General features: G+C 40.9%; 2 protein-coding genes across 2 annotated transcripts in view; one reads left to right on the top strand and one right to left on the bottom strand.

Moving 5' to 3' along the window:
* GPR19 (G protein-coupled receptor 19) overlaps positions 1-10,096 on the top strand; it is a 30,680-nt gene extending 20,584 nt beyond the window's left edge. The window contains exon 4 of the mRNA XM_082850878.1: positions 8,756-10,096. Coding sequence (XP_082707004.1) covers positions 8,772-10,025 — 1,254 coding nt within the window. The 5' untranslated portion in view covers positions 8,756-8,771 and the 3' untranslated portion in view covers positions 10,026-10,096. The remainder of the gene's footprint in view (positions 1-8,755) is intronic.
* Positions 10,097-19,325: 9,229 nt separating this feature from the next.
* CREBL2 (cAMP responsive element binding protein like 2) overlaps positions 19,326-25,835 on the bottom strand; it is a 29,440-nt gene continuing 22,930 nt past the window's right edge. The window contains exons 3-4 of the mRNA XM_082850882.1: positions 25,233-25,377; positions 19,326-22,487 (exon numbers count right to left, since the gene is read on the bottom strand). Of these exons, the coding sequence (XP_082707008.1) occupies positions 22,483-22,487; positions 25,233-25,377 (150 nt within the window). The 3' untranslated portion in view covers positions 19,326-22,482. The remainder of the gene's footprint in view (positions 22,488-25,232; positions 25,378-25,835) is intronic.

Here is a 25,835-nt window from a genome sequence, read left to right as displayed (position 1 = left end):
TCACAGGTTCCAGGATTGGGGCGTGGGCATCTTTGGGGGCCCAAAGTGATTATCTTTCCTTTTCAGCCTCTGGAGAGAGGAAGGCAAGGAAGGAGTTGGGAATGGCCATTGGGTAACCAACCAACCACCTGCCATCCATTTCCCATCCATTTTGGTTCCCCATTCTGCTATATTTTTCTCCATAGCACTGACCATTTCTTTGTTGATTGTGTTGTTTTTCTTATTTAGCTGTGTAGTATTGTTTCTCCCACTATAGGAAAGCTCCATGAAAGCAGAGACCTTGTCTGTCTAGTTAACTTCTGTATCTCCAGCGTTTAGCACAATCCTGACTCACACTAAGTGATAGAAATTTGGGTGCTTTGTGTGATTGAGGACCACTTTGCATATACCATCCTAACACATTAGTCATTTCTTACGGTGAAGTTTCTTGGTGTTTCTTTTTCCCATTTTATCTGACCACCGACTTTGTGAGAACAGTAGGGAGGGAAGTTCTGTGTTATTAAACCATTCCACACAGAACCCTACTAAGTGGCAGTTAGGGTGGGAAATACCGGATAGTGTCCTTTATATATTCCCCCAAAGAGGAGCCAGTATGACCTAACATTTTCTCCTGCAACTTGGTTTGCAGAGAATTTGGGGAGGATTGCAGCTTGTGGTCAACATAAACCTCCACATGGGGTGAAGCTCGGGCTTCTTTCTGAGATCATAGATCTCAGAGAGAGACGGAGTCTCAGAGGTCACTGCTCTACTGATAATATGTAAAAAAATTTACTCTTTAAGTAGTAGTTACATTTTAAATGGAACTTTGGTGCTCACTTCGGCAGCACATATACTAAAATCAGACTCTGACTTTAAAAGAATGATGCTCTGATGGTGATAGAAGCCTTCCTGGTTTCTGGAAATCACGCCAAGGATGCTGACTTTGTTTATTTCTAATATTTTAGAATTCGTGTAAAGAACAAAGAAAGGTAAAGGTGATAGAAGAGGAATAGTTCCTTAAATCTAGATATCTAGAAATTTCTCACCCAGAAATGTCATTGTGGGTTATTTTGTGATGTTAGAAGAGGCTGTTCTGAAAATCCTTCTCTGTTCAAAAAATCATGTTCTCCTTGAAAGCATAACCAATATCAAACAAAAAGAAAATGTGCCAAGTCTGATCTCAGGAAACTGCTTGATCCCAGTTGGGAAACAAACTGAAAGGCATAGACCTGGAAATATTACGGAAGAATATTTATATATCTTATGTAACAGGAGGAAAGGGAAAAGGGCATTAGGGAAAATTCCAGGCTTATAAGTCGTGATGCTAGTGGTCTCAGATGGTGGAGAAGAAACTTGGTTTTCATTGAAAGTATGAGGTTCTTTTGCAATTATTCAAAATTATATAAAGGAAATAATTTAAGCAGGATAGACTCTATATGCTTTTGAGAAAGACATAGTCAATCCAGTTATATTTACGTCTTTTGGTTTAGGGTATAGAAAAAGGTTTTATCTGGCTAACATGTCACTATAAAATCATCCCCAACTTGGAGAAAGGTTATGTTTATTTATTTGGACCCCAGTGACTTTCCCCTTAAAAACAATGTTGTGAATGATGATTAGGTCCCCAGGCCCCTTCACAAAAGCCATTCATCCTTAACAGTGCTAAATTATGTGGCTAATGTTAGTATTATCACTATAGTATGTGATGTGGTTACTAAAATTTGCTTGTCATATGGCTTAGAAGACTTTTATGGGCTGACAGTAGTAAGAGTGCTAATTTTTTCAGCACTCGCTATGTGCCAGACACCAAGCTAGGTGTGTTTTAGAACTACAGTAGGATAACACTGATTGAATGTTTTTCTCATACCAGGCAGATTGACTTGTAATAACTCATTTAACTCCTGTGCATCTGTTATCTCATTCAATCCTCATGATAATCAAATGAGATAGGGACTAATTGTCCCCATTTTACAGATGAGAACACTGGAATCAAGAGGGTTAGATAACTTGTTTTGGATCACACAACTAGTTAGTGAGTGACAGAGGAAGGACGTACACTTCAGCTGTCTGCTTCAAAGCATGCACACATAACCACTTTGCAATATTCCTGTATTGTGAGATGAAAAATAAATGTTTTTCAGCAGAAGATTATGTTCTGGGTGTGTAGGTTTGTCAGATTTAGCCAGTAAAAATACAGGACACCATTTAAATATTGTAGGAGATATTACATGGGACATACTTATGCTAAAAAATTATGTGTTATTTATCTGAAATTCACATTTAACTGGGCATCCTGTATTTTATCTGGCAACCCTATCTGGGTGGCACATTATGAGAACATGTCTCTGTCTCTCTGGTTTTCCTGTTCCCCACCACAGTCATGCTGGTGGCTACCTGGGCCTTAACGTAGTTCTGTAAAGCACATAGCTCAGTGTCCGCACCAGAGCCATAGCTCAGAGCCAAAAGCAAGATAGGAACTCAGGAAGCTTCTGAAGAGCGTATGGGACCTCCTTAGCCATTTGTAAATTCAGGGATGTGTGTAAGTTCAGGACTTCGGGATAGGTTGCCCCGTAAACTCTGCCCTACTGGAAGCGGTGGGCTGGTCAACGTTTAACAACTGGCTCTTCAGGGAAAAAACCTATTTGTGATGTTTGTCAGTTTCATGGTGTGAATATTCCTACCATGGCTGATTCATGATACCAACATGATGTCGCTGAACTTGGAGTTGGGAAGGAATGTGCACAGCTGTCTCTGAGGAGCCCCATGCAGGCCGGTCCCAGTCCACCTCTGTTCCATTCTGATTTCATATATAGGTAAATCAGGCCTATATAACAGTAAAAGATTTAAGGAAAATATCTACCACCATTATATTTCCTAAATTACAACAATTAAAATTTAAAAGAGAATTTCCTACTCAGGGAAATACTATTGATCAAACTTCTTCTGCACTTTAATCAAACTGACGTCTAGAGTTCTGCCTTCATTCCGCATTTAAAAGGCAACAAGTTAATCATCTGCGATAATGAATTTCCAATATTCTCACATTCTTTATTCTGAAGAAAGGCTGTATTTCTAGACCAACATTTCTACTGCACTTTTGGTGCTAAGCCTCTGTGCAGTATATAGTGGGAGTGATTTTTTTTCCCCCAAATGTTCACTGTGTCACATATTTCTCAGCTAGCATATCGAACAGATGTATCTGTGGGTAGCAAGAGGCTGTGGGGGAATAACTTTATATTCCTATGTTTGATTGAGAAGTCCATGTACAGCCAGTTTGACTGTCTGAATTCACATCCAGCCCATTGTGGCTTTCCAACAGTATGACCTTGGGGAAGAACTTCAGTTTTTCTCAATTGTAAAACAGGACTAATCATGTTACCTACCTCGAAGGGCTACGCATATGAAGTACCAGACACCTAGTAAGCACAAAATAAATACTAACTCTTGGTAGTAGTAATGTTATAAATACTGTCATCATTGTAATTAATCTCATTAGTAAACAGCCAATGTATCTGCTTAGGTGCAGCAGATACTTTCCATTCGACAGAAAATGTTTCCGTTCATTTTTTTTTCCCAACCAAACCATATAAATATTCAACATTATAAAATTCTAATTTGCCATTAAATTTTTAAACAAATGTCAGAAAAAAATGGTCTTCCTATATTATGAGAACATCTGTGGATCTTTATAATTTCAGGAGGGAAAAAGAAATCTGTTGTTAGGGTTTTTTGAGTCTAGAAGAAACCTAACCAGCAAGGATGCGCTTATCCAGGAATAGCCGCCGGCGAACTGTGAAGTAAACACAGTTTCTCATCTGTGCCCCTCTAGTCCTCTTTGTGGTCCTCTCATTCGTTTCTAATCATTCATACATTCAGCCATCCATCAAAATACGATTTTCAAAAAGTTAAAATCATGACTCACGATTTTCAAAAAGTTAAGATGACTGTCATTCATCGTGACTCATTCAAATATAGAATGAACACCATATCAAAGATTTATTAACTTATTACTGAAGGAACTGATCAGATAATCAGGTTGCTTCCAAGAGCATTTGAATAAATGGATATTTATAGGGTTTTTTTTTTGTCATTGCTGTTGTTTGTTTCCTTAAATAATGTGAGCATAAGATTGCTAGGAGGCACAGAGCTGGTTACTGTCGTACAGGGCAATAAGTCTATAACCTTTGGGGTTATTTTATCTACTAGACAGAAATTTGCATGTTAGCATGTAATGTCTGGGCGCTAGTCATATAGTAATAGCAAAATCAAGCACAGATACATTCTTCCAGAGAATTAAATAATCCTTGGGGAAGCCCATTTAACAATGTCGTAGCATGACATTAAAATGTTATGCTATGGGGACCTCCCTGGCGGTCCAGTGGTTAAGACTCCACGCTTCCAATGCAGGGGCTTGCGTTCGATCCCTGGACAGGGTGCAGCCAAAAAAAAAACACTTACGCTATGCTCTCTGTGCCTTATTTTCAAGTATTGGATAATTTTTCTTAACACCTCTATCCATTTTTTTATTCAGTAAAACTTTATTAATATCTGTATGCCCCAGGGATATAAGGACACAGTCACTGTCCTTAAGGAACTCATAATGCAACAGGGGAGACAACGTTCAAAATAAAAATTACAGTATAAAATGATAGACATAGCATTTTATATATAGACCCAGACCTCTGTAATGATGGGACTCTCCAGGGTCCCATTATTTCAGAGGTCCCCCAGTCCCTAGCTCTATACCATGTCAACCCATCCACCATTTTCCCCACCTGTATATTAAAACCCATCTCTTAGATCCCAATAGATGAATAATTCCTCTCTTAGATAATATATAGATAGAGATATATTTTAAAATAGGGGCCCTCAATATCAACCCAATGGAGTGTGTCATGTGGCAGTCTCCGAGTTGGTTGGGAACAAACAGGTTGGGCAGGAAAGAGGTGAAGAAGTCTTTCTTGTTGCTGCTATAATTATTGAATATGGGTGACCCAGACATAATTATGAATTCCGCAGCCCTTGTATTTCAGAAACACCCCCTTGAAGATGTATTTATTTCCAAATTAATGGAGCAGGGGAGACCTTTCTGAACTTTTACTTTGGGACCCTAGAATTTAGTTATAATATGGCAGACCATGTTTTCTGGGAGGGGGGTGCAGGAGGCTGTCTGCGGTCACCTAAACTACCTTGACTGCCCCTTAAGTGAGAGTTGACCTGGGTGACTTCAGTTTCACCTGCCCTGCTCTGCTCTGGAGCCATGTTTTCCCCTGTCTCCATGGTCACCAGCGTTTCGGCTCTCTGAGAACACACGGTGATTTTCTGTCTCTGCATTTAATTCTCCTAGCAGAGCCACCTAGAGTAGGAGGCCTGTATTTCAGTTCTCTGTACTTATGGAGTCAATTCAGTAAATAGCTAACAAGCGATTATTAATGTAAAGAACTTCAGTGGAAGCTGTAGAGCACGGACAAAGAATAATGCCCTTTTCCCAGGACCCCCTAGTTAATGAGAGAAGACAGAAACATGGAAGCCATTCTACAGCAGTGATTGTTAGTCTGGGCTGCGCGTTGGGATCACCTGGGGAACTCTGAAACATCCCGATGCCCAGGCTGCCCTCCAGAGCAATTAAATCAGAATCCCTGAGGGGGGCTTCCCTGGTGGCGCAGTGGTTGAGAATCCGCCTGCCAATGCAGGGGACACGGGTTCGAGCCCTGGTCTGGGAAGATCCCACGTGCCGCGGAGCAACTAGGCCCATGTGCCACAACTACTGAGCCTGCGCGTCTGGAGCCTGTGCTCCGCAACAAGAGAGGCCGCGACAGTGAGAGGCCCGCGCACCGCGATGAAGAGTGGCCCCCGCTCACCGCAACTGGAGAAAGCCCTCACACAGAAACGAAGACCCAACACAGCAAAAATAAATAAATAATTAAAAAGAAAAAGAATCCCTAAGGGTAGGACCCAGGCATCTGTATTTTTTTTCAAAGCTCCCTGGGAGAGTTCAGTGTGTTGCTAAGCTAGAGAGCCATGGCTCTAAAGCAAAACAAACTGGGAAGAGGAGTAACAACATGCTCCGTGAACAAGGAATCCACAGCCATTCTGTATATTCTTATCCACTGTGTGACCACATTTCAGCCCATGAATGTGGAAAATGTAACCTCTCATTATAACCATGGGGAAAATGTAGGTCAGTTTGACTGTAGGGCACTTAGAGACTGTATAGTCTGGGAGGTATAGTCTGCAGAAGACTATACCTCTAAGGGGAAAAGGGCCCAAAAAAGATCAGCCCTAGAAGGATGACCCCCAGATCATTCCACATGCTTTCTTCCTCCCTTGTAATGTTTGGGGCCTTTTAAAAAACCCCTTGTGTTCCTGAAGAAGGGACCTTCATCCTCCAGGTCCCCGGCTTACACCTCACCTCCTTTGTGAAGCCTTTCCTTTCCTTCCCCCTATCCCAAGAAGAATCGGGTCCCTATTTTTCTCTGTCACTTAGCTCCTTATCTACTAATTATACTTATTATAGAATTTAGTTATACTATGGCAGACAGCTCATTTATACATTTACCGTTTTATGAGCCTTACTTTTCGTTGTTCTCCTAGTACCTAGCATAGTTTCTTGGTGTATTGAATAAGTAAACAGAGCTGCAGCACTTTTAGGTCCAGTCAGAAAAGTCATGCCATCAAGCAGGGGAGACCTAGACTGGAGAACTCCTCAGGCTGCCTCGTTCCATTTCTGAGCAGCGGGATCCTGCGCTTCCAGGCAGGAGTGTGTGGGGCGGGGGCGGGGGCGGGGCGTCAGAGAAATTGGTGGACACACTAGTTGATGTAAAGCGGCTGGAGGAAAGGATGGACGAAGGCCTCGCAGCGCTTTGGTGGTAGTGGTGATCTTGAGTTTCACCTGCAGAGTTTTGCTGTGAGAGGAAGAAAGAAACAGAAGGAAGTTCACAGGTTTCAAAGTGTATGTGGAGCCATGGGAAAGTGCCTGTGCTCCCAGCTCCTGTTGTATTTAGGCCACAGGCATCCCCCAAAGTTTAGAACAGCTCCTTCTGTCTGGGAAAATAGCTCGTCTGTTTTATTTTTAAACTTCAAACCTTTTTTAAAAATTGTAGGGTTTTTTGGGGGGCTTTGGGTTTTGTTTTGTTTTTTTTTGAATTTTGTAGGTTTTACACATAAAAAGGTGAAAAGATTATTTCAATTTTGTAAGGGTAACAGTCATGCATTCCAGATTTTCTAGGACAGTGCTAATTTTAGATCTTATGTCCTGTCTTCAGACCGTGTATCCTAATTTTTTATATGGAAAGTATGGTAGCTAGTCTTACCATTTACTATCAACCAGTCAGCCGTGCTTAAAGGTCTTTTAGTTATTAAAATGGCTAATTACCTTACATTTCTCTTTGAGAAATCAAGTAGGGCTGTTTCATGGACCAAAAAAAAGCCTTGGAGGGAACCTGGACCTGGCCTTCAGTGCATTGCCCTGAGCCCCAGACTTTTGTTGAATGTGGTTTCTTGGTGAGGACAATATCTATTAACACCCTCTCCCTACCACAAGTCATTGGGAAAACCCTTCAAGGAAAAATGGGTCTTTAAAACTGTTCTTTCATCTCACCTCTAAACCCCAGAAACGGTTCTCTGTGAGGTGTAGTGACAGGAGCCCCGGAGAGGGCCGGGAGGCCCTGCTGAGCCTGTCGCTGGTGTGCCCTCCCCTGCACCACCGGCCAGGTGGGATCGCTCTGGTTATTATGGATTCAATCGCTGTGCTTTCTCTTTCTGCTTAATAGATTCAGACCAAATTAAACCCTAATGATCAGACTGCAACCAGTCACCTCAATTTTAATTGAATGGCCCACAATGATACAGGCTTTTTCCCTATTAAAAAGTATACCTTTTTTTTCCCCCCTCACTGAATAGTAGGAAAAAAAAAGTTAAAATAAAGGCTGGGTAAAGTTAGAGTTGCTTGCTTATAATCATCTGAATGCCATAAGGTTTCTAGTAACCTGGTTACACATTCATTAGGGGACATCTTGTATATTCCTCAGTCAGGGTCATCTTGTGAAATACTAACAACGGAATAGCATCAAAATATGTCACTGATAGGTGGCCTATCATCTTTTGGGAAAAAACAGGCTATGTTTATGTGTCATTAAATGCGCTACTTCTGGCTCATGTGAAAGTGTTATGTTTGCTCCATGTGCTCCCATAATGCTTTTGTAATGGAAATTCTAAAGTAGGTAACGACAGGGTCGTTACCAGTGGCCAGTCAGTCTGTATTCACAGATTTCTGTTAGCTTTTTCCATAGCCGACGCCTGTGTGTTTCCATCTGCCCAAGTTTTCCTCCCTTGCAGCCTCGTTACTTTAGTGGTACGACATTCAGGAACTTCTCACGTACCTACCGGGATTCCAGTAGCACGTCATTTGGGGGTAACACCCTAACCATGAGCCAGATTTGAGCTCTCTAACCCTCCGTGATCCCCAGCGTATGAAGGGAACAAGGTTCAGTGTAGGAGTGGGGCTTGCTATGAGTTCCACCACATTTGACTAAGGGTCAGGAGACGGGGAGGCCAGGGAAAGCCTGAGCTGGGATCAGCTGAAACCATCCTAAAATGAAAGAGAAACGGGGCCAGAGCTCTTTCTGGGTAGTAGTCATGTTTTCCTGCCAACACACAAGCCCTACTCATTGACAGATGACAACCGATCTAAGCGTCAAATAAGATTGTTAGTCTTAGGAATCAATCCATGTAACACCATTTTAACAGGAGGCCTCATTCTTCTTTTCTTATCCAGAACTAAGAGGGAAAAAATGAATATGGTTTTTGCTCACAGAATGGATAACAGCAAGCCGCCTTTGGTTGTTCCTACACTTCTGGTGCCCCTCCAAAACCACAGCTGCACGGAAATGGCCTCCCCTCTGCTGAGCCAGGACCTGACGGCGCTTTACGAGGAGCACGGCTGGAGGAGTAATGGCACAGACCTGCGCTACAGACCAAACCCCGGGGAAGTGGCCACAGCCAGCATTTTCTTTGGGGCCCTGTGGCTGTTTTCTGTCTTTGGCAATTCCCTGGTGTGTTTGGTCATCCACCGGAGCAGGAGGACTCAGTCCACCACCAACTACTTCGTGGTGTCCCTGGCGTGTGCTGACCTGCTCGTCAGTGTGGCCGGCATGCCTTTCGTCCTGCTGCAGTTCGCCACCGGCCGGTGGGCCCTGGGCAGCGCCATGTGCAAGGCCGTGCGCTACCTTCAGTATCTCACCCCGGGCGTCCAGGTCTACGTTCTCCTCTCCATCTGCATAGACCGGTTCTACACCATCGTCTACCCTCTGAGCTTCAAGGTGTCCAGAGAAAAAGCCAAGAAGATGATTGCAGCGTCCTGGATCTTTGAGGCGGCTTTTGTGACCCCCGTGTTCTTTTTCTATGGCTCCAACTGGGACAGTCATTGTAACTATTTCCTCCCCTCCTCTTGGGAAGGAACCGCCTATACCGTCATCCATTTCTTGGTGAGCTTTGTGATTCCATCCGTCCTCATAATCTTATTTTACCAGAAGGTCATAAAATACATTTGGAGAATCGGCACCGATGGTCGAACAGTGAGGAGGACAACGAACATCGTCCCAAGGACAAAAGTGAAAACTGTCAAGATGTTCCTCATTTTAAATCTTCTGTTTTTGCTCTCCTGGCTGCCTTTTCATGTTGCTCAGCTGTGGCACCCCCATGAACGAGACTATAAGAAAAGTTCCCTTGTTTTTACAGCTATCACATGGATATCCTTTAGTTCCTCAGCCTCTAAACCTACTCTGTATTCCATTTATAATGCCAATTTTAGGAGAGGAATGAAAGAGACTTTCTGCATGTCCTCGATGAAGTGTTACCGAAGCAATGCCTACACTATCACAACCAGTTCACGGATGGCCAAAAAAAACTATGTCGGCGTCTCAGAAATCCTCCCCACGGCCAAAGCTGTAGCCAAAGACTCAAGCTATGGTTCATTTGACAGGGAAGCCAAGGAGAAAAAGCTTGCTTGGCCCATTAATTCAAATCTGCCCAATACTTTTGTCTGATTTCTCAGAATTCTTTCAATTACTGTTATGCACCAGAGATTAAAAACTTTAACTGTAAAAACAGAAGCTATTTATATATTTCTTTTCAATCAACTTTCTGAGGGAAACGTTTGATTTTGTAAAATGCACTCACTATTGATTTTAGTTTCTGTGTTTTTTATTTTAGTTGCTTTTTGTTTTCGAGGAAGCTTTCACCTTGAGCTTATGGTCAATGGTCCCTTTCCTGTATTAGTTACATACGTTAAAAAAAAAGAACGCTTTCCTACTTTTTAATTTACCAGTAGGTCCAAAAAGCATAAGCCATATACACAGTCTTTGATTAATGATTCAACCTGGTTTTATTCTGTTTCCTTTTTCTCCTCCCTACTGAAATTTTGTTAACTATGGGCTTCTGTTCCAAATGAAATCTGCTGTGTGACACATTTCAGAGACTTGAATTTCTCTACTAAGCAACATTTAGAAAGTCTTAATATTGTATATGTTTTTACATTACCTTCTGTCCGGATCCGTCCTGGAGAGCGCTCCGTATATTGGAATATATTGGAACTTGCTGGGTAGTCTTCTGTGATCGAATTATAATCAGGATTCTTAGGGAAAGAAAGCTTATAGAGTTGCCTAATTTGGGTCTCTGTCTCTTTTTCTGTCTCTCTTTCATTCTCCCTTAACCTAACCAGCTGATGATGCCTTGAAACATTTGAAGTGGCCGTGCTGTTTTCCTCACATCTGTGTCCCATCTAGGCTGTGTCCAGGATGTTTACGTCTCTTCTGAGTTAAACTCAAGAAAATGAGCAGGGACCCTGCCTGGGCAAGCCCAGAAAATGCCAAAGGGAGAAGTGCAGATGGGATCTCCCTGCGCTCTGCAGTTCAGGCAGACACCTTTGGCTGCCCGGCGCTGCCCCTATACCCTAGGACAGCAAGTGCAAGGGGCGCTTTCTTCTTTCTCCTGGACACTCAGACGTGAGGCCGTCTCTCCAGCCAGCACTTCCTACCCCTCATCTCTCTCCAGGATGTATCATCATACCCTCACCAGGCTCAGACTCTTCTTTGGCTGTGGTAACTCGAGATTTTCTTCTCTGGTTGCCAGGTCTCCATTATTTCAGATCTAGGACTAGCACATTTTAAAGATGTACTTATTCAAACAGTAACGGGTTTACAGACGAGACTGGTGTGCATTTTCGCACCCTAGTTAACGAGAGTTGCAGGTAATAATAGCAGCCGTTCAGTGATTTTACCTGTATCATCTCACTTTATCCTCTCAAGTATTCTGTGATGTTCATATTATCATCTCTACGTGACTTGCCCAAGTCGGAGTGTGACCGAGCTGTTTTTCACACTCAGGTCCCCTAACTGCAAGTCTGTTGCTCTTCCCTTGACAAGACAGGTTTCTCTCTATGGAATACATGAGTAGCCAAACCCATCCAGACCTCTGTGGGCCTAATGGCTGCTGCCTGCGTGGAAATCTTGAGGTCTGGGAGAACGTGGCATTCTTAACAGGAGAGTCTAGAAATTTAGTGAGCTGGCCCTCACCTTTTCCTTGGCTGTGGCTAGTTCCTGGGCTGGTGGTGCTAAACGTCTGAAATGGGCAAGGAGCTGTACATCCCACCTCGCAGACACGGGAAACAAGATTAGGCTTGGTATTTGGGGCAGAGAATGAGAACAATAAAGTATTCCATCCGCAAAACATCTATAGAGCTGATGCATTTAAGTGGAGGTGCTTTCTTTAATCAAAGCCAAAAGATAAAAAGTGTCTTGTATTTTCTTCCTTTTCTTTCCCCTCCACATATTCTTCCTTATCCTATCAGCCAATGGCTGACCAGACAAAATGAGCCAGATGTTTATGTCACATGGCCCTGATATTTTGTGGTTCAGAGTTGTTAAAAAATAGAAGAGACCCTGCAGTACTTTTTTTTTAAATTTATTTTTTAAAGTCAGATTGTAACAAGTAAAATTTCATTTACTTTAATTTTATTTATGTATTTTAGGTCTCAGTTTAAACCAAAAAAGACTAGATGATTACAAAGCTCCATTCTGTCCTTAATATTCTGTGAGTTTACCCCAGTGGGTGGAAATTGAGTGAGACAACCTCTTACAAACTCTTGTTATCGAGATTAGTTTTTTTTTAAATCCCCCCAAATAATGACAAATTAAAGAGTGTTAATCAAAGCACAATGGAGAGAGCTCTGAAGTCTCATGACCTATGATAATTCAGCTACATTTTCTCAGCATGTGGATAATTCATTTTATTTTATTTTATTTTTTTAGTTTAATATTTAGGATTCCTGTTGTCTCACTTGATCCTGAATTTGGAAGAAACTGGATGTAACGCACAGACTGATGAAGATTTGCATAAGTCCCAGCAGTACGGGAACAACATTCACCATACCTCACGTTTACCTGCCAAGCACAGGGAGGCAGGCTGTTGGGGGGAATAGGAAAACGACTCCAGTCTCCTTATCAGGTACATGACGAGGTGCATCACGAATGTGGATTCATGTAGCTTCCAACCAGGAGTTCAGGAAAGCTAACAGGGAGCAGGGTTCTGAGGAGAGCAATTCCCCTCCCTGGCTCCAGGTGCCCACAGACCATCAGAGGAAGGGACAGGGTCGCATCCTTTGAGGTGGAATTCAAATTTCTCCTTTCCTTCTAATCTTCAGTGAAATCATTAGTGCCACCAGCCTGCTGCCCAAAGTCCATCAGCACATCCTGCTCAGGTACACTTCCCTGTGGACCTTCCGTCACAGGTTTCCCCAGGGTACCTGGGACCAATGAATGCCCTGGGCCAGAGTTCTCAGCAAGGGCAGTTTCATCCAGGGGGACCTCCACCAAGCATGTGGGGAGCAGAGTCATTTGCCAGATAAGGTTGGCACTCTTGGCTCTCCTGGTGGGCGCAGTGCTTCCCTTCTCCCTCCAGCCTTGCTGCTACCTGCCAAACTTGCTTTGAAGCAACAGAAGAAAGATCTGTTGGAGCTGCTGGACCAGGATCAGCTTCAAGGTTATGCTCCTTATAAAAACCACACGTAACAGAAGCAAAGAATTCGACTTTTAGAGTAGAAGGAATGGGACGTTGGGAGACCTAACCCAGGCCCCTCACTGTTTAGAAGAGCAAATTATGTCCAAGAGAGGTCAATGTAGGGGTAAACAAAAATGCCTTCTGCCGACCAGTCCAACATTCTTCAAATTTGCTGTGCCGCTGGCATGATGCATTCACTGGAGTGAACAAATCCTCACTGTGTTGGGAAGAATATGAAAAGAATAAACAATTCCCCATTGCTTAATGAACCTGCTAATTCATCTGGAGCAGAGACGACCTTAGGGGGCCGTGATTAGACAGCCATGGAAACGAACCAGCTTGGTGCCACTGTTTTGCAGAACGACCGCTTGGTGGCACTGTGGCCAGTAGGCAGACCCCAACAGCTTTTCACAGGGCCTGGCACACTGGCGATTTGGGGGAAAGTCCTCGTTGCATAGCAACAAGACAGTGAAAATTGCTGAGCACCCAGAGCAGCAGCTGCAGATTAACTAATCAGTGTGTTCAAAACACAAAGCATCTCAACATAGAAGGGAATTCCAAAATAATTAATACCCTTTACAGACATGAAATCACTAGTCAAAATATTATTTTAAACCCATTTTACAAATGGTAGCATTTTCGAAAAACCCCATCTCACCAAACACGCAGTTGTGCCACCCACACTTACCAGGGCCTCTCTCTTTTCTCCTTTTATTATTTGACTCTCAGAATTTATGGATTCCATAGCAGTGTAATCTAGACTTTCCCTAAAAGTAAATGTTCCTGTGTTCCTGGTAGGTAGGCAGTTAAATTTATTTTTGGCCCGTCTCATTTCCCTCAGACCCTCTTGAATTTTTTGAGCCCCTACCTACAGTCTGGGCCATTCTGAATTGTTTGCTCAATTGAACATTTCTGTTCAAAAGCTCTGTCTTTCTCAGGAGAAGCCTCCTTATTATTTTTTTTAATTGAAGCATAGTTGATTTATAATGTGTTAGTTTCAGGTGTAAACTGGACACTGAAGCTAAAAGTATATATTCTTTTTTAGATTCTTTTCCATTATCGAATAGGTTATTACAAGATATTGAATATAGTTCCCTGTGCTATACAGTAGGTCCTTGTTGTTTATTTATTTTACATATAGTAGTGTATATCTGTTAATTCCAAAGTCCTAATTTATCCCTCCCACTCCTTTCCCCTTTGGTAACCATGAGTTTGTTTTCTATGTCTGTGAATCTATTTCTGTTATTTTTTAAATTTTTTATTTTATATTGGAGTATAGTAGATTTACAATGTTGTGTTTCTGCTGTACAGCAGAGTGAATCAGTTATACATATACAAATATCTATTCTTTTTCAGATTCTTTTCCCATATAGGTTATTACAGAATATTGAGCAGAGTTCCCTGTGCTATACAGTAGGACCTTGTTGTTTATCTATTTTGTATATAGTAGTTTGCATCTGCTAATCCCAAACTCCTAATTTATCCCTCCCCACATTTCCCCTTTGGTAAGCATAAATTTGTTTTCTATGTCTGTGAGTCTGTTTCTGTTTTGTAAATGTGTTCATTTGTATCATTCTTAGATTCCACATGTAAGTGATATCATATGATATTTGTCTTTTTCTGTCTGACTTACTAGATGAAGCCTCTTTAAAAGTATTGCTTTTTAAAAACTCTCATCAACCCTAATTGAGTTATACAAGTAGGATTCACCTATAATTTGAAGAATGTGTGATTTTAACTCTGCAGGAAAATGACCCCCAGAAATGCTGGGTGTGTGTATCTGGTTTCAGGGTTATGATGCAGGTCTGGAAGCTTGAGAACATCATCTGGTTTTCAGTGGCAGACAGTCAATATAGCAGTTTCAGCTGTTTGCCCACAACAGCTAGATATGGGGAATGAAAACTATAAGGGAATTCTGAATGAATCCTCTCTATTCTGCTTCCCTGCAATACCTTCCAAAGAGTGCTCTGTTTTAGGAGACTATATTCTGCTAGTAGGACCCTGAATGTGCTACGCGGACCATGGCATGGATACCTGGGTAGCAAAAATCTGTGAAGAGTTTTATGGTGGAGAGGGTGGGGAGCACAGTGTCTGAGAAGAATGGATTTATACTCTATTCATCAGTCCAGACTCATTAAAATTCTGGGCTGATTCTCCAGGTAGATGGACTATATATACTTGAATGACCCTTTAAAAATTAGTAAAAACTGGGCACAAGACTCCAGTGACACCTCCAGCCAGCAAAGTTTTCCTTAATCACAAGTATGATGGTTGTTTTCAGGGGCTCTGGAATCAACTTCTGTGTTGAAGCTCAGGTTCTGCTTACCACCTGTTTAACCAGCAAATTCTCAAACCCCAGCTTCTCTATTTTTAAAATGGGGGAAATAACATGCCTACCTGTATTAGGGTTCTCCAGGAAGAGCAGAACCAATAGGACATAGATGACAGATAGATAGGTGGATAGATGACAATATTTTAAGAAATTGGTTCTTGCAGTTAAGGGGGTCAGCCAGCTTGAAGTTTGTAGGGTGGGTGGCAGGCTGGAAACTCAGGTAGTTGCTGCAGTCTTCAGTTTGAAATCTAGGGCAGGCCAGCAGGCAGGATTTGATGCTACAGTCTTGAGGCAGAATTTCTTCTTAGGGAAACCTCATTTTTGTTTGCTCTTAAGGCCTTTAACCGATTAGATAACCATATTATCAAGGATAATCTTAAAGTCAGTTGGTTGTAGCCGTTGAGCACATCTACAAAATACCTTCACTGCAACACCTAGGTTAGTGTTGATTAAATAACTTGGTATTCTACCGTAGCTGACATGTAAGACTATCATACCACCTTATAGGATTGTAATAAAATGAGCCCAGACCCATGTAAATCATTCATTCAGTGCATTACCAAACACGTGGGAAGCCCTCAAAAAAGGTTTTCTATTGTTGTTATTTGAATTTAGTTGTTGCTAACCCAATGGATTTTTCCATTTTCAAGTTCTTCAGCACCTATTGCTATGTGCTAACTGTAGAAACAGTTTTTTAATACCATTCTCAAATTGTGGCATTGTTTTCCTTCTTTAGCTTTTTTTCTTTTCTTTCTTTTTTAGTTCTGCTAATATTTTGCAGACTCAGGGGGAAGGAACACCTGGGAACAGGAACTTGAATGGGAGGTAGGTGACAGAGCTACTTCTATTCACTCACTCCAAAGGGGATTTTTTTTGAACTATTAAGAAGGCATGGTCTAAATTCAGGATATGAAAACACTTGAGAATGCAGCCTTTTACCATCATTCTTGTGTTGCGATTTCCACATATACAATAGAAAGAACTGATGGAGGGAAATCAGTTTCAACTGTTAATTTAACCATTCTAGTCAAATATAAGAAAAACCAGTGAAACGGGACTTAAGTCACTCTTGGCCATAGTTAATTGTAGGCAACTCTGTAGCTAAAAACATGTAACCATTATATATTTTCAGTTGAACCATAAGTGAATTGTACTGTAACTCGAAACAAATCTAAGTGAAATCAAGTGAAATTGAAGTCAAGATAGTTTTTTTTTTGTTTTTTTTTTTTTTTTTTAAAGCTATTTGATAATTGGAGTGAAGGGGCAAAGAAACAATGAAAATCCAGACTCAAACTTACAAACACAAATATTGTAAGGAACTTTTAAGTTTATTTTGAAGAAAAATTTAAACCAGCTAAATGGTTTATGGCTTTTTTGTGTTTTTAAGAAAAGATATGTGAGTATACTGTTTGGAGGACAAAGGGGAAAAACACTGCCTATATTTATCCATTTTGTGGTTTAAAGAAACCCTCAACTACAACAGGCCACATATTAAAACTCAATGTAATTTCATAGACTAGGTAGAGATCTCCAATAGCACCTGCTTCCGTTTTTTGGTTTATATGAGCTGTCACACCTTGTGGAAGGTGAAAGCAAGACCTTGCCCTGTGGCGGCTAAGATCACCTGCAGGCTGGATGCACGCAGGCTGGGTGGAGCGGCGTTCATCACCTGGCCTCAGGAAACTGCCAGTGATCTTAGTGGCTCCACCTGTCCCAGAACTGACCCCACAGACTAAGGTTGACTCTTCACTCCCTAGTCACCCTCACGTTTATTCAGGAGACTGAAGTATATTAACCAGAGGCCAGTGTATTGCTTTTCAAGGGGATATATTCCTTTCCAATGACCAGAATGCTTAGATGACTTATTCAGGGCACATTCTTACTGATTTTGGACTAATTGGGAATCTGGAAGTATAATCTGGAAGTTGCTTGGTGAATATGGGATCTGACAAAAAGGAGTATGGTTATTTTTTTGTTTGTTATTACTTGGAAGATATTTTAAACTAGTTTATTTTTATAAGTTGAATATGAAATCTATATTTCACATGGAAAAAAATGGAACGATTGTATTAGTGATCTATTATTGCATATTACCCCCAAATTTGACAGATTATAATAACCCCCATTTTTTAAAATCTCATAACTTCTGTGAGCAGGAATCTGGATACAGCTTAACTGTGTCCTCTGATTCACAAGGCTGCAATCACAGGGTTAGGGTCAGGGTCTCATCTGAAGGTTCAGTGGAGGTAGCATCTGCTTCCAGGACCCCGTGGTTGTTGTTGGAATTCATTTCCTCAGGGGCCTGAGGTTTGAGGGGCGTTACTATTTACTTTTTGTCATTAACCCTATACCTTCTTTTCCTGTGGTATCGGCAAGCATGGTGTTCATTCCACTGAAGTGGGAAAACCCAGAACTCAGTGTGGGCTTTTGGCCTGCTGGTTCTGGGTTATCCAAGGCTACCTAGTGGAGGCACAGGCGTCGTCATTTCTAGCCTGCTGACTTGACCAGGTTCGGGGCTGTAAAGTTCGGGGCTTGTCAGGCACTGTTTGCCTCTCAGGAAAGGGTCACTGAGGCATGGCAGGATTGAATTGGGTTCTGTTGGATCTCAGGAGATTTTTCCTGCTCCAATACTTATCTAACTGCAGAGTCAAAATGGCCTGTAAGCCAAAGCTGACTGTCCAACTGCAGCCCAACCCCCAGCCCGGGAGTGCTGGGAGCACTGTGTCACAAAGCAATAGGTAAGTTAGTTGTACCCACTCTGACCCCAAGGCTTGCTTTAAGAATTCAGCTGATCTGCCTCCCAGTTATTTCTAGAGTTCACCTGGGTAGTTCTCTGCAACCCATAACCGTTTCTGAGTCACGACCACCATCTGTCTTGTGAAGTAATCTGAATTTGACATGGATGCCTCCAAACTTCCTAGAGACTTACAAAGAGTCCTTCCAGCTCCATGTGTCCTCCAGTCAGATACGTGGGGCCTCAAATGTGGCTGCTCGGGTCAGGGCCATGCTGGCCTACACCAGGCCTTTACAGTGGTCGGCTGGAAGCCAACTCTCTGGCAGGGGAGGGAAATCCCTGATTGGTAGCATTTACTGATTTCTGTGGTGTCAGTACTCCCATCACTGCTGACTAAAAGCTACCAATCTGATGTCACTCAGCATGGAGTTGGGATAGATGCACATGATTGGCTTTCTTCTGGGGCCAGCAATATACCAGCTGCAGCACACTGTTGTTCTGCACGTTTTATGAAAGGCACCCTCCAGGTAGAGGGATTAAGAAAGGCTCCTCTCCGGGCAGACCTGCACCATACGTGTGACCCGGTGAGCAATGGCAGGCACCCTTTCCTCCTCACGTGGCTTGTTGAAAGGAACGTGAGGTCGATTTTAGGCCTCCTCAACTGGGTGCCTTTGTGCAATGCACATTCAGCACAACCTCACACAGCAGTCCCGCTTCCACTCATGACACTGTGTAATTAAGTAAAATGGATGGAATAAGGGAAAAGTGAGCCAGGTTACCTAGCAGCCTGAAAACCTGCTTTATACAGATGATAGGACTACTGCCAGGTGGAACATTAACTTCTTAAAATTAATCTAGTTAATAGAAGGCTATTATTGCTAAGAAGAGCCCGCAACTATACACCGTTCCAGGGATAGACATAATGATATAGCTAAAAAGACTTCAGAAACACGAGGCCTGCAACACTACATGTTTAGATTCCAGACCATTAAATATATTTATCGTTAGTGATTTAAATCTTAATAGTCAAACCCAGGCACACATGGATATTTAAAATTTAACATAATTCTGTACTACTTAAGAAGTAGCTTCTCATAACTCTATTTAGCCTACCAATTACTCTGGAAATTATCCTCCCACTTTCTTACATATGAGGAAATAAGCCGAGAGAGTACATAATTCAAGGTGACGCAAAAAATGGATTCAAGACCAGTTCTGCCTAAATCTCATACTCTTTTTACTATGCTTATACAGACATACTTCAGTATTGTGAAACAGACAACCTGAAATGGCTCCAGTGAAGGTATTTTATTTTTCATAAAAATATAATTGTACAATGCTCTTCAGAGAAAGAAAAATTCCTTCAATGCCCCAAAATACCATGTGATTTAGTAGTAATTTTCCTCTCTTTTAAAACTAAAAATGTAATTGATAATGTGCAACTGATTTCTTGTGAAACATCGCATTTACATTTTTAAATTTTATTTGCCTTTATTTTAACTAAGTCCAGTTTAAACCTATGCTTTTTGGAACAACCCAAATCAAGCCTACCAATTCAAAGATGATAAAATAAAATGCTAAATGGTGATGCTGATAAATGCTGTCAGTCAGCTGGTAAACAGTGATATGAATTTGCTGCAGCATGAAAGATCCTGATTTAGATACATTAGAAAGATTTTAGATACAATAGAAAAAAATTTAAGAACTTCAACTATATCCTAAAATTTGATCTAGTCAAACTTATTTCATATTATACTCAGTTGCTCTAATATACAACGGATCTATGCTAAATTAACAACAGAATATGACTGGTCTAAATACGTAAATTTATTTTCCCCCTTACCTTCCTTTCTTTGGGAAAAGGAAAAAGGAAATATTACTCTGTGTACTCAGAGAGCAAGGAGAACAGCAGAACAGATGAAGGGGGACTGAGCTCGCTGACTCTTCCACCCGCTTCTGTTCTCTCTCAGCCGGTATGTTGTCCTTATAGGTGAGTGAGAGATGCTAGGATTTCAGCATGCTGCTCCTTAACTGGAATGGGGCAAGAAATGCTCCAGCTGTTTTAATCAGTGACGTTTATTAACATGCTTCAAGTGGCCAAAGCGTGCAACCAGCACAATACCCAAGCAATCAGAACACTCCTTTTTAAGACCAAGAATTTTTCTCTCGGTTTGATCTACTCCAAAATACCAAATAGATAGGTTTAGGATTAAACTGAAATAAACTGTAATTTACTTTCACCCAAAATTACATATCGGCTACCTGAGGACAAAGTCACTGCTCTTGTAAAGATACTGAAGGGAAGGGGAGTAGCTCAAATGAGCCTAAAATTTAAAATCACAACCAGAGAAGAAACACTTCAAGCACAATGGGGACATTCCATTGAAGAGCCACATTCATTTGGAATGTTTGTTTTGAAAACAACTCTTTTGGGGAATTCAAAAGGTACTGAACAAAGCAACGTAGAGTAAGTCTTGGGCTGTTTTGCAAAATAAAAATATACATTTGAGTAGACCAGATGGCAAAAACATACCCATTACAATCTGAACACTATATTTAAAAAACTTAAATTCTGAAGGCCGGAATATTAACAATCTTTAATCTATCTATATTTGTGATCCTAAAAAGACATTAAATACTCTTAAACCCCCAGTCCTCCAAAACACAGAGAGGCCCAACAGACTGGGCTAGTGGTATATCAGTTGTCACACAGTACTAGACTAGAGATCTGAGTCTGCGACCTAAGCACAAGAGATCTTCAGGAACTCAGGAACTCAGGCTTAGGGGAAGCACTTAATTCAAATGCATGGCTTCAGAGAAGGAGGGAGGTACCTCATCACCTGAAACTATGTGGTCCATCTCATGTTCCCCCTCACAGTCAAGCTAGACTATGATGCCTCCTCTTAAACTACTTTGTAAGAAAACACATATTGTTTGGAAGCCAAATGTTTGCTTCATTAGAGCAAAGAGCAATTACAATTTAGCAGCAACAGAGAACACAACTCCTGATTTAAGGATGGGAAAGAGAAGAGAGAGTGTTAAAGTGTCCCAGTGCGGACATCAAAAGATTCCCAGATCTGAGTGTATCATATTGAGTGTAACTCCTCAACCATCACTCCATTTGGTAGCCAGGAAGAAAGCAAAGGTAGTTGTGGTGGGAACTGGAGGGAACTCCTCTGCCTTCTGCCCCTCCTGCCAGGCCCCCTGGCGACTCTGCTTCAGTGCTTCACTCCAGAGTGGAGGCATGGCCAGGGCTGAATCGGATGCACACCCACAGTGTGTTTCTCTCTGGCTCAGAATACATTCATAAGGAAACTCAAATCAGGGAAGAAACTAAGTGTTCTGGTTATGGCTACCGCCATTAGATCCACCAGCAATGTGTCCCTCATTTCGTTCCAGATCTCTTGAGGCAGAAACTCCATCTCAGCAGCTAATTTCATCCTATTTTCTTTAGAAAAATTCTCCAAATTAGGTGATTACAAAACGAAATGTGTGTGAACATTCACTCCTGCCCTCCCCATATACATATATAGACATACAATAGAAACACACTGTATGGGTTGTCAAGACGATGTATGTTACTGAAATGCCTAACAGGTTACTTCTTATTTAAAAATAAAGTTTGACTAATTATTCTCCAAGTACAGATTAGGCCCTAGCAAACCTGTATAAATACAGTTAGAAAAGACAGCAACAAAAGTGTTAAATAGAGGCTATCTTAAGGGCTTCCTTGATGGATTTTGTTAATGTGTACATTATTTAAAACGGGCATATCATTATGGATTATAAAAATAGAAATGTATAAATTTGTTAATACATATTCACAGCTTATGCTGGAATGGCTCACAGGAGAAATGGTTCATGCAGAAAATAAACATTACTCAAGTAAATATAAAGGAATAAGATTAGGTCCATAAAGGCTGAGAACTTATAGTCAGTGATCAGCCCATTTGGTTTCTCTTTGTAGGGCAATCAAAAACATGAAAGGAAGTGACACCTAAACACACATACACATACAATTACATGAATTACCTGGAAAGAATATAAATTAACCAATAAAGCAATGTGGAATTGAGGTGCAAAAAATATAATCTTCACTCATTCTCTCTACTGTACTTTCAAGCATTGCAACATGTTAAATGCCATGGGTGGCAATACCAACCAGAACAGGTCTGAATGTCTGTAAATTTTCTAAGTGTTGAAAACTAAAGCAAAATCCTTTGAGATCTATGATCAAACATTTTGGTAGAAACTGCAAATTTACAGAGATGACTGAGCAGTAGGTAGTAAATGGAGCCAAGAAGTACAATCTTGCCTATTCATCCTCCAATAAGAATCAGAATATTGGCTTCAATCACTGACTCATCATTTTATATGCTCTTCACCCTGAAAAATAAAGTTACCAATGTAAGAATGCTTTTTTTTTTTTTAATATATTTATTTATTTATTTATTTATTTGGGGCTGCCTTGGGTCTTCGTTGCTATGCGCGGGCTTTCTCTAGTTGCGGTGAGCGGGGCCTACTCTTCCTTGCAGTACACAGGCTACTCATCTCAGTGGCTTCTCTTGTTGCGGAGCATGGGCTCCAGGTGCGTGGGCTTCAGTCGTGGCACGCAGGCTCAGTAGTTGTGGCGCACGGGCTTAGTTGCTCCGTGGCATGTGGGATCTTCCCGGACCAGGGCTCGAACCCGTGTCCCCTGCACTGGCAGGTGGATTCTTAACCACTACACCACCAGGCACAGGGAAGTCTCAAGAATGCTTTTAAAGTCAATGAAGTTCGGTTAATCTGTTTTAAAACGCATGCTTTTTTTTTTTTAATTTAGTATCTACGGGAAGGCTATTTTCAAATACAGACTGAAAGAAAACTGAACTGTTTTGGCTTTTTTTCATTAATTGAATTTAGATTAAGGCAAATGTTACCTCATCTAATAACAGCTATAAAAAGCCAATCCTTCAGTTTTATAAAAAATTTTTTAAAAGATAAAAAGTTTGTAACATTTCCTTATAACTATTTTCAAGTGCTCCCAAAGCAATCACAATGATGAAGAAATCAACATATGGCATCTTCATTCTAAAACCTTAACAGTCTGTCCAACAAATGGTGCTGAGACAACTGTATATTCACATGCAAAAGAATTAAGCTGGACTTCTATCTCTCACCATATAGAAAAATTAACTCAATAGATCAATGATCTAAATATAAGGCCTAAAACCATAAAACTCTTAGGAGACAACACAGGGCAAATCTTCATGACCTTCGATTTGGCAATGGATTGTTAGATATGGTACCCAAAGCATGAACAACAAAATTAAAAATGTTCTTCCTCAAAATTAAAGTCTTTTGTACACCAAAAGATACTATCAAGAAAGTGAAAAAACCTACAGAATGGGAGAAATATGTGTAATCATATATCTGATAAAGGTCTAGAATCCAGAATATATAAAGAACTCTTACAATTCAACAACATAATGAAAGACAATTAAAACATGGGCAAGGGACATAAAGAGACATTTTTTCAAAGAAGACATACAAATGGCCAACAAGCACATGAAAAGTTGCTCAATGTCATCAGTCATTAGGGAAATGTAAATCAAAACCACAATCAGATGCCACTTCACTAGGAAGGCTACAGTTTTCAAAAATGGAAAATAAAAAGTGTTGACAAGACACAGAGAAATGGGAAACTTCATATACTATGGTGGTAATGTAAAATATTTCAGCCACTGTGGAAAACAATTTTTGGTTCCTCTAAAAGTTAAATATAGGCACTTCCCTGGTGGTCGAGTGGGTAAGACTCCGTGCTCCGAATGCAGCGGGCCTGGGTTTGATCCCTGGTCAGGGAACTAGATCCCACATACATGATGAAACTAAGAAGTCAGCATGCCGCAACTAAGACCCGGCATAGCCGAAATAAAAATAAATAAATAAATATTTTAAAAATAAATAAAAGTTAAATATAGAATTACCATATGACCCGGCAATTCCACTTCTAGGTATATACCCAAAACAACTGAAAACAGGTACTCAAATACATACTTGTACATGCATGTTTATAGTAGCACTGTTCACAATAGCAAAAGGTAGAAACAGATATGCATCAGTGGATAAATGGATAACAAATTGTGGTATACATATACAATGGAATATTATGCAGTCATAAAATGGAATGAAGTACTGATACATGCTACAAGGTGGATGAACCTGGAAAACATTATGCTAGGTCAAAGAAGTCAGACACAGAAAGTCACACAGTGTGATTCCATTTATACGAAATATGCAGAGGAGGTAAATCCATAGAGACAGAATGCAGATTCATAGTTAACAGGGGCTGGAGGGAGGGGGTAACAGCGAGCAACCTGCTAATGCATTTGGAGTTTTCTTTTGGGGTGATAAAATGTTTTCTAACCAGACGGAGGTGGTAGTTGTACAACACTGTGAATGTACTAAATTCCTCTGAATTGTGACTTTAAAATGATTAATCTTGTTATGTGAATTTCTCCTTAATTAAAAAAAAATCCTTACAGGTGATGGGCTACTCTACTAGATAGAGCCTGAACTAGGTGAGGACAGGTTCTACCATTATAGCTGTGTGACCTTGGGCACCTTACCAAGCAGCACCTGTGCTATTTCTTCATCTATAAAATAAAAAGTACAATTATACTTCACACAATTACTGGAGGAAATAATTACGATAAACATAAGTGAAAATACTTTGTAAATCAAAATCAAAGGTATTGTTATTATTAACAGTAACTAGGGAATTCCCTAGCAGTCCGGGGGTTAGGACTTGGCGCTTTCACTGCCGAGGGTGCAGGTTCAATCCCTGGTCGGGGAACTAAGATCCCGCAAGCCGTGCAGTGTGGCCAAAACAATAACTAGACTGGTACACTCTCACTTATTGACTGAGTCTACTTTAAAATTTTCCCATGAATTTATCAGTTGCTCTTTATAGACCCCATGTATAACGCATTTCAATATTTAGAATCTAACGCCAGTTCACTTGCTTATTAGTGTATTACAAATGACATCAGCATTTTATTTTATTTGAAGACACAGCAAGGAAAGTGGTCAATAGAAAGCCTACTTTAAGTCACTCTTCGAAAGATAAACTCTCCCATGTACTGTACTCACAGGAATTGCTGTTAGCGTCTGTCTTCCCAGCTTTCAGGTGCCTGCTTGAGTTCTGCTGAGATTTGTTCTGCTCTTCTCCAGTGAGTAGGGCCTTTATTTCAGAAGGGATTTTCCCTTGGTCCATTGCCATGCACCACTGCTTGTACTGAAATATGTAAAATATATTTAAATAAAATTTTACTAGTCAGAGTTCAGCAACCACAGGTGGAAATCCTAGACATAAGAACTCCCATAACTAGAGGTCAAATTGACTGCTGGGAATCCCACCATCTGTTGTATTCCTGTTTATAACCTAGGACATGGATGAGGCCTGCTACCTTCAGAAGAGGGTGAAAAACTACTGCTGAATCTTCTTGTGATGTGCTGGAGTAGTGCTCAGATTAAGAAGGGCCCTCTGGCTAAAAGAATATCTCCCCATGGAGTGCCATTCATTAGAATTCATCTCTTTTTGCTGACTGTCACATTATTATTTCTACTCCTAAAATAAATAATTTTGTAACTTCCTTTCTCTATTTCATAAATATTCACTAAACATCTACTTTCTACCAGAGTGTGTACTATGGACTTTGTGGGTATAAAAGATTAATCAGTCCAAATATTATG

The sequence above is a fragment of the Leucopleurus acutus genome (assembly GCF_964270905.1).
Source record: "Leucopleurus acutus genome assembly, chromosome: 11".
Classification (NCBI taxonomy): Eukaryota; Metazoa; Chordata; class Mammalia; order Artiodactyla; family Delphinidae; genus Leucopleurus; species Leucopleurus acutus.
The sequence above is the reverse complement of the archived record's forward strand: the minus strand, read 5'-3'. Positions and strand labels throughout refer to the sequence as shown.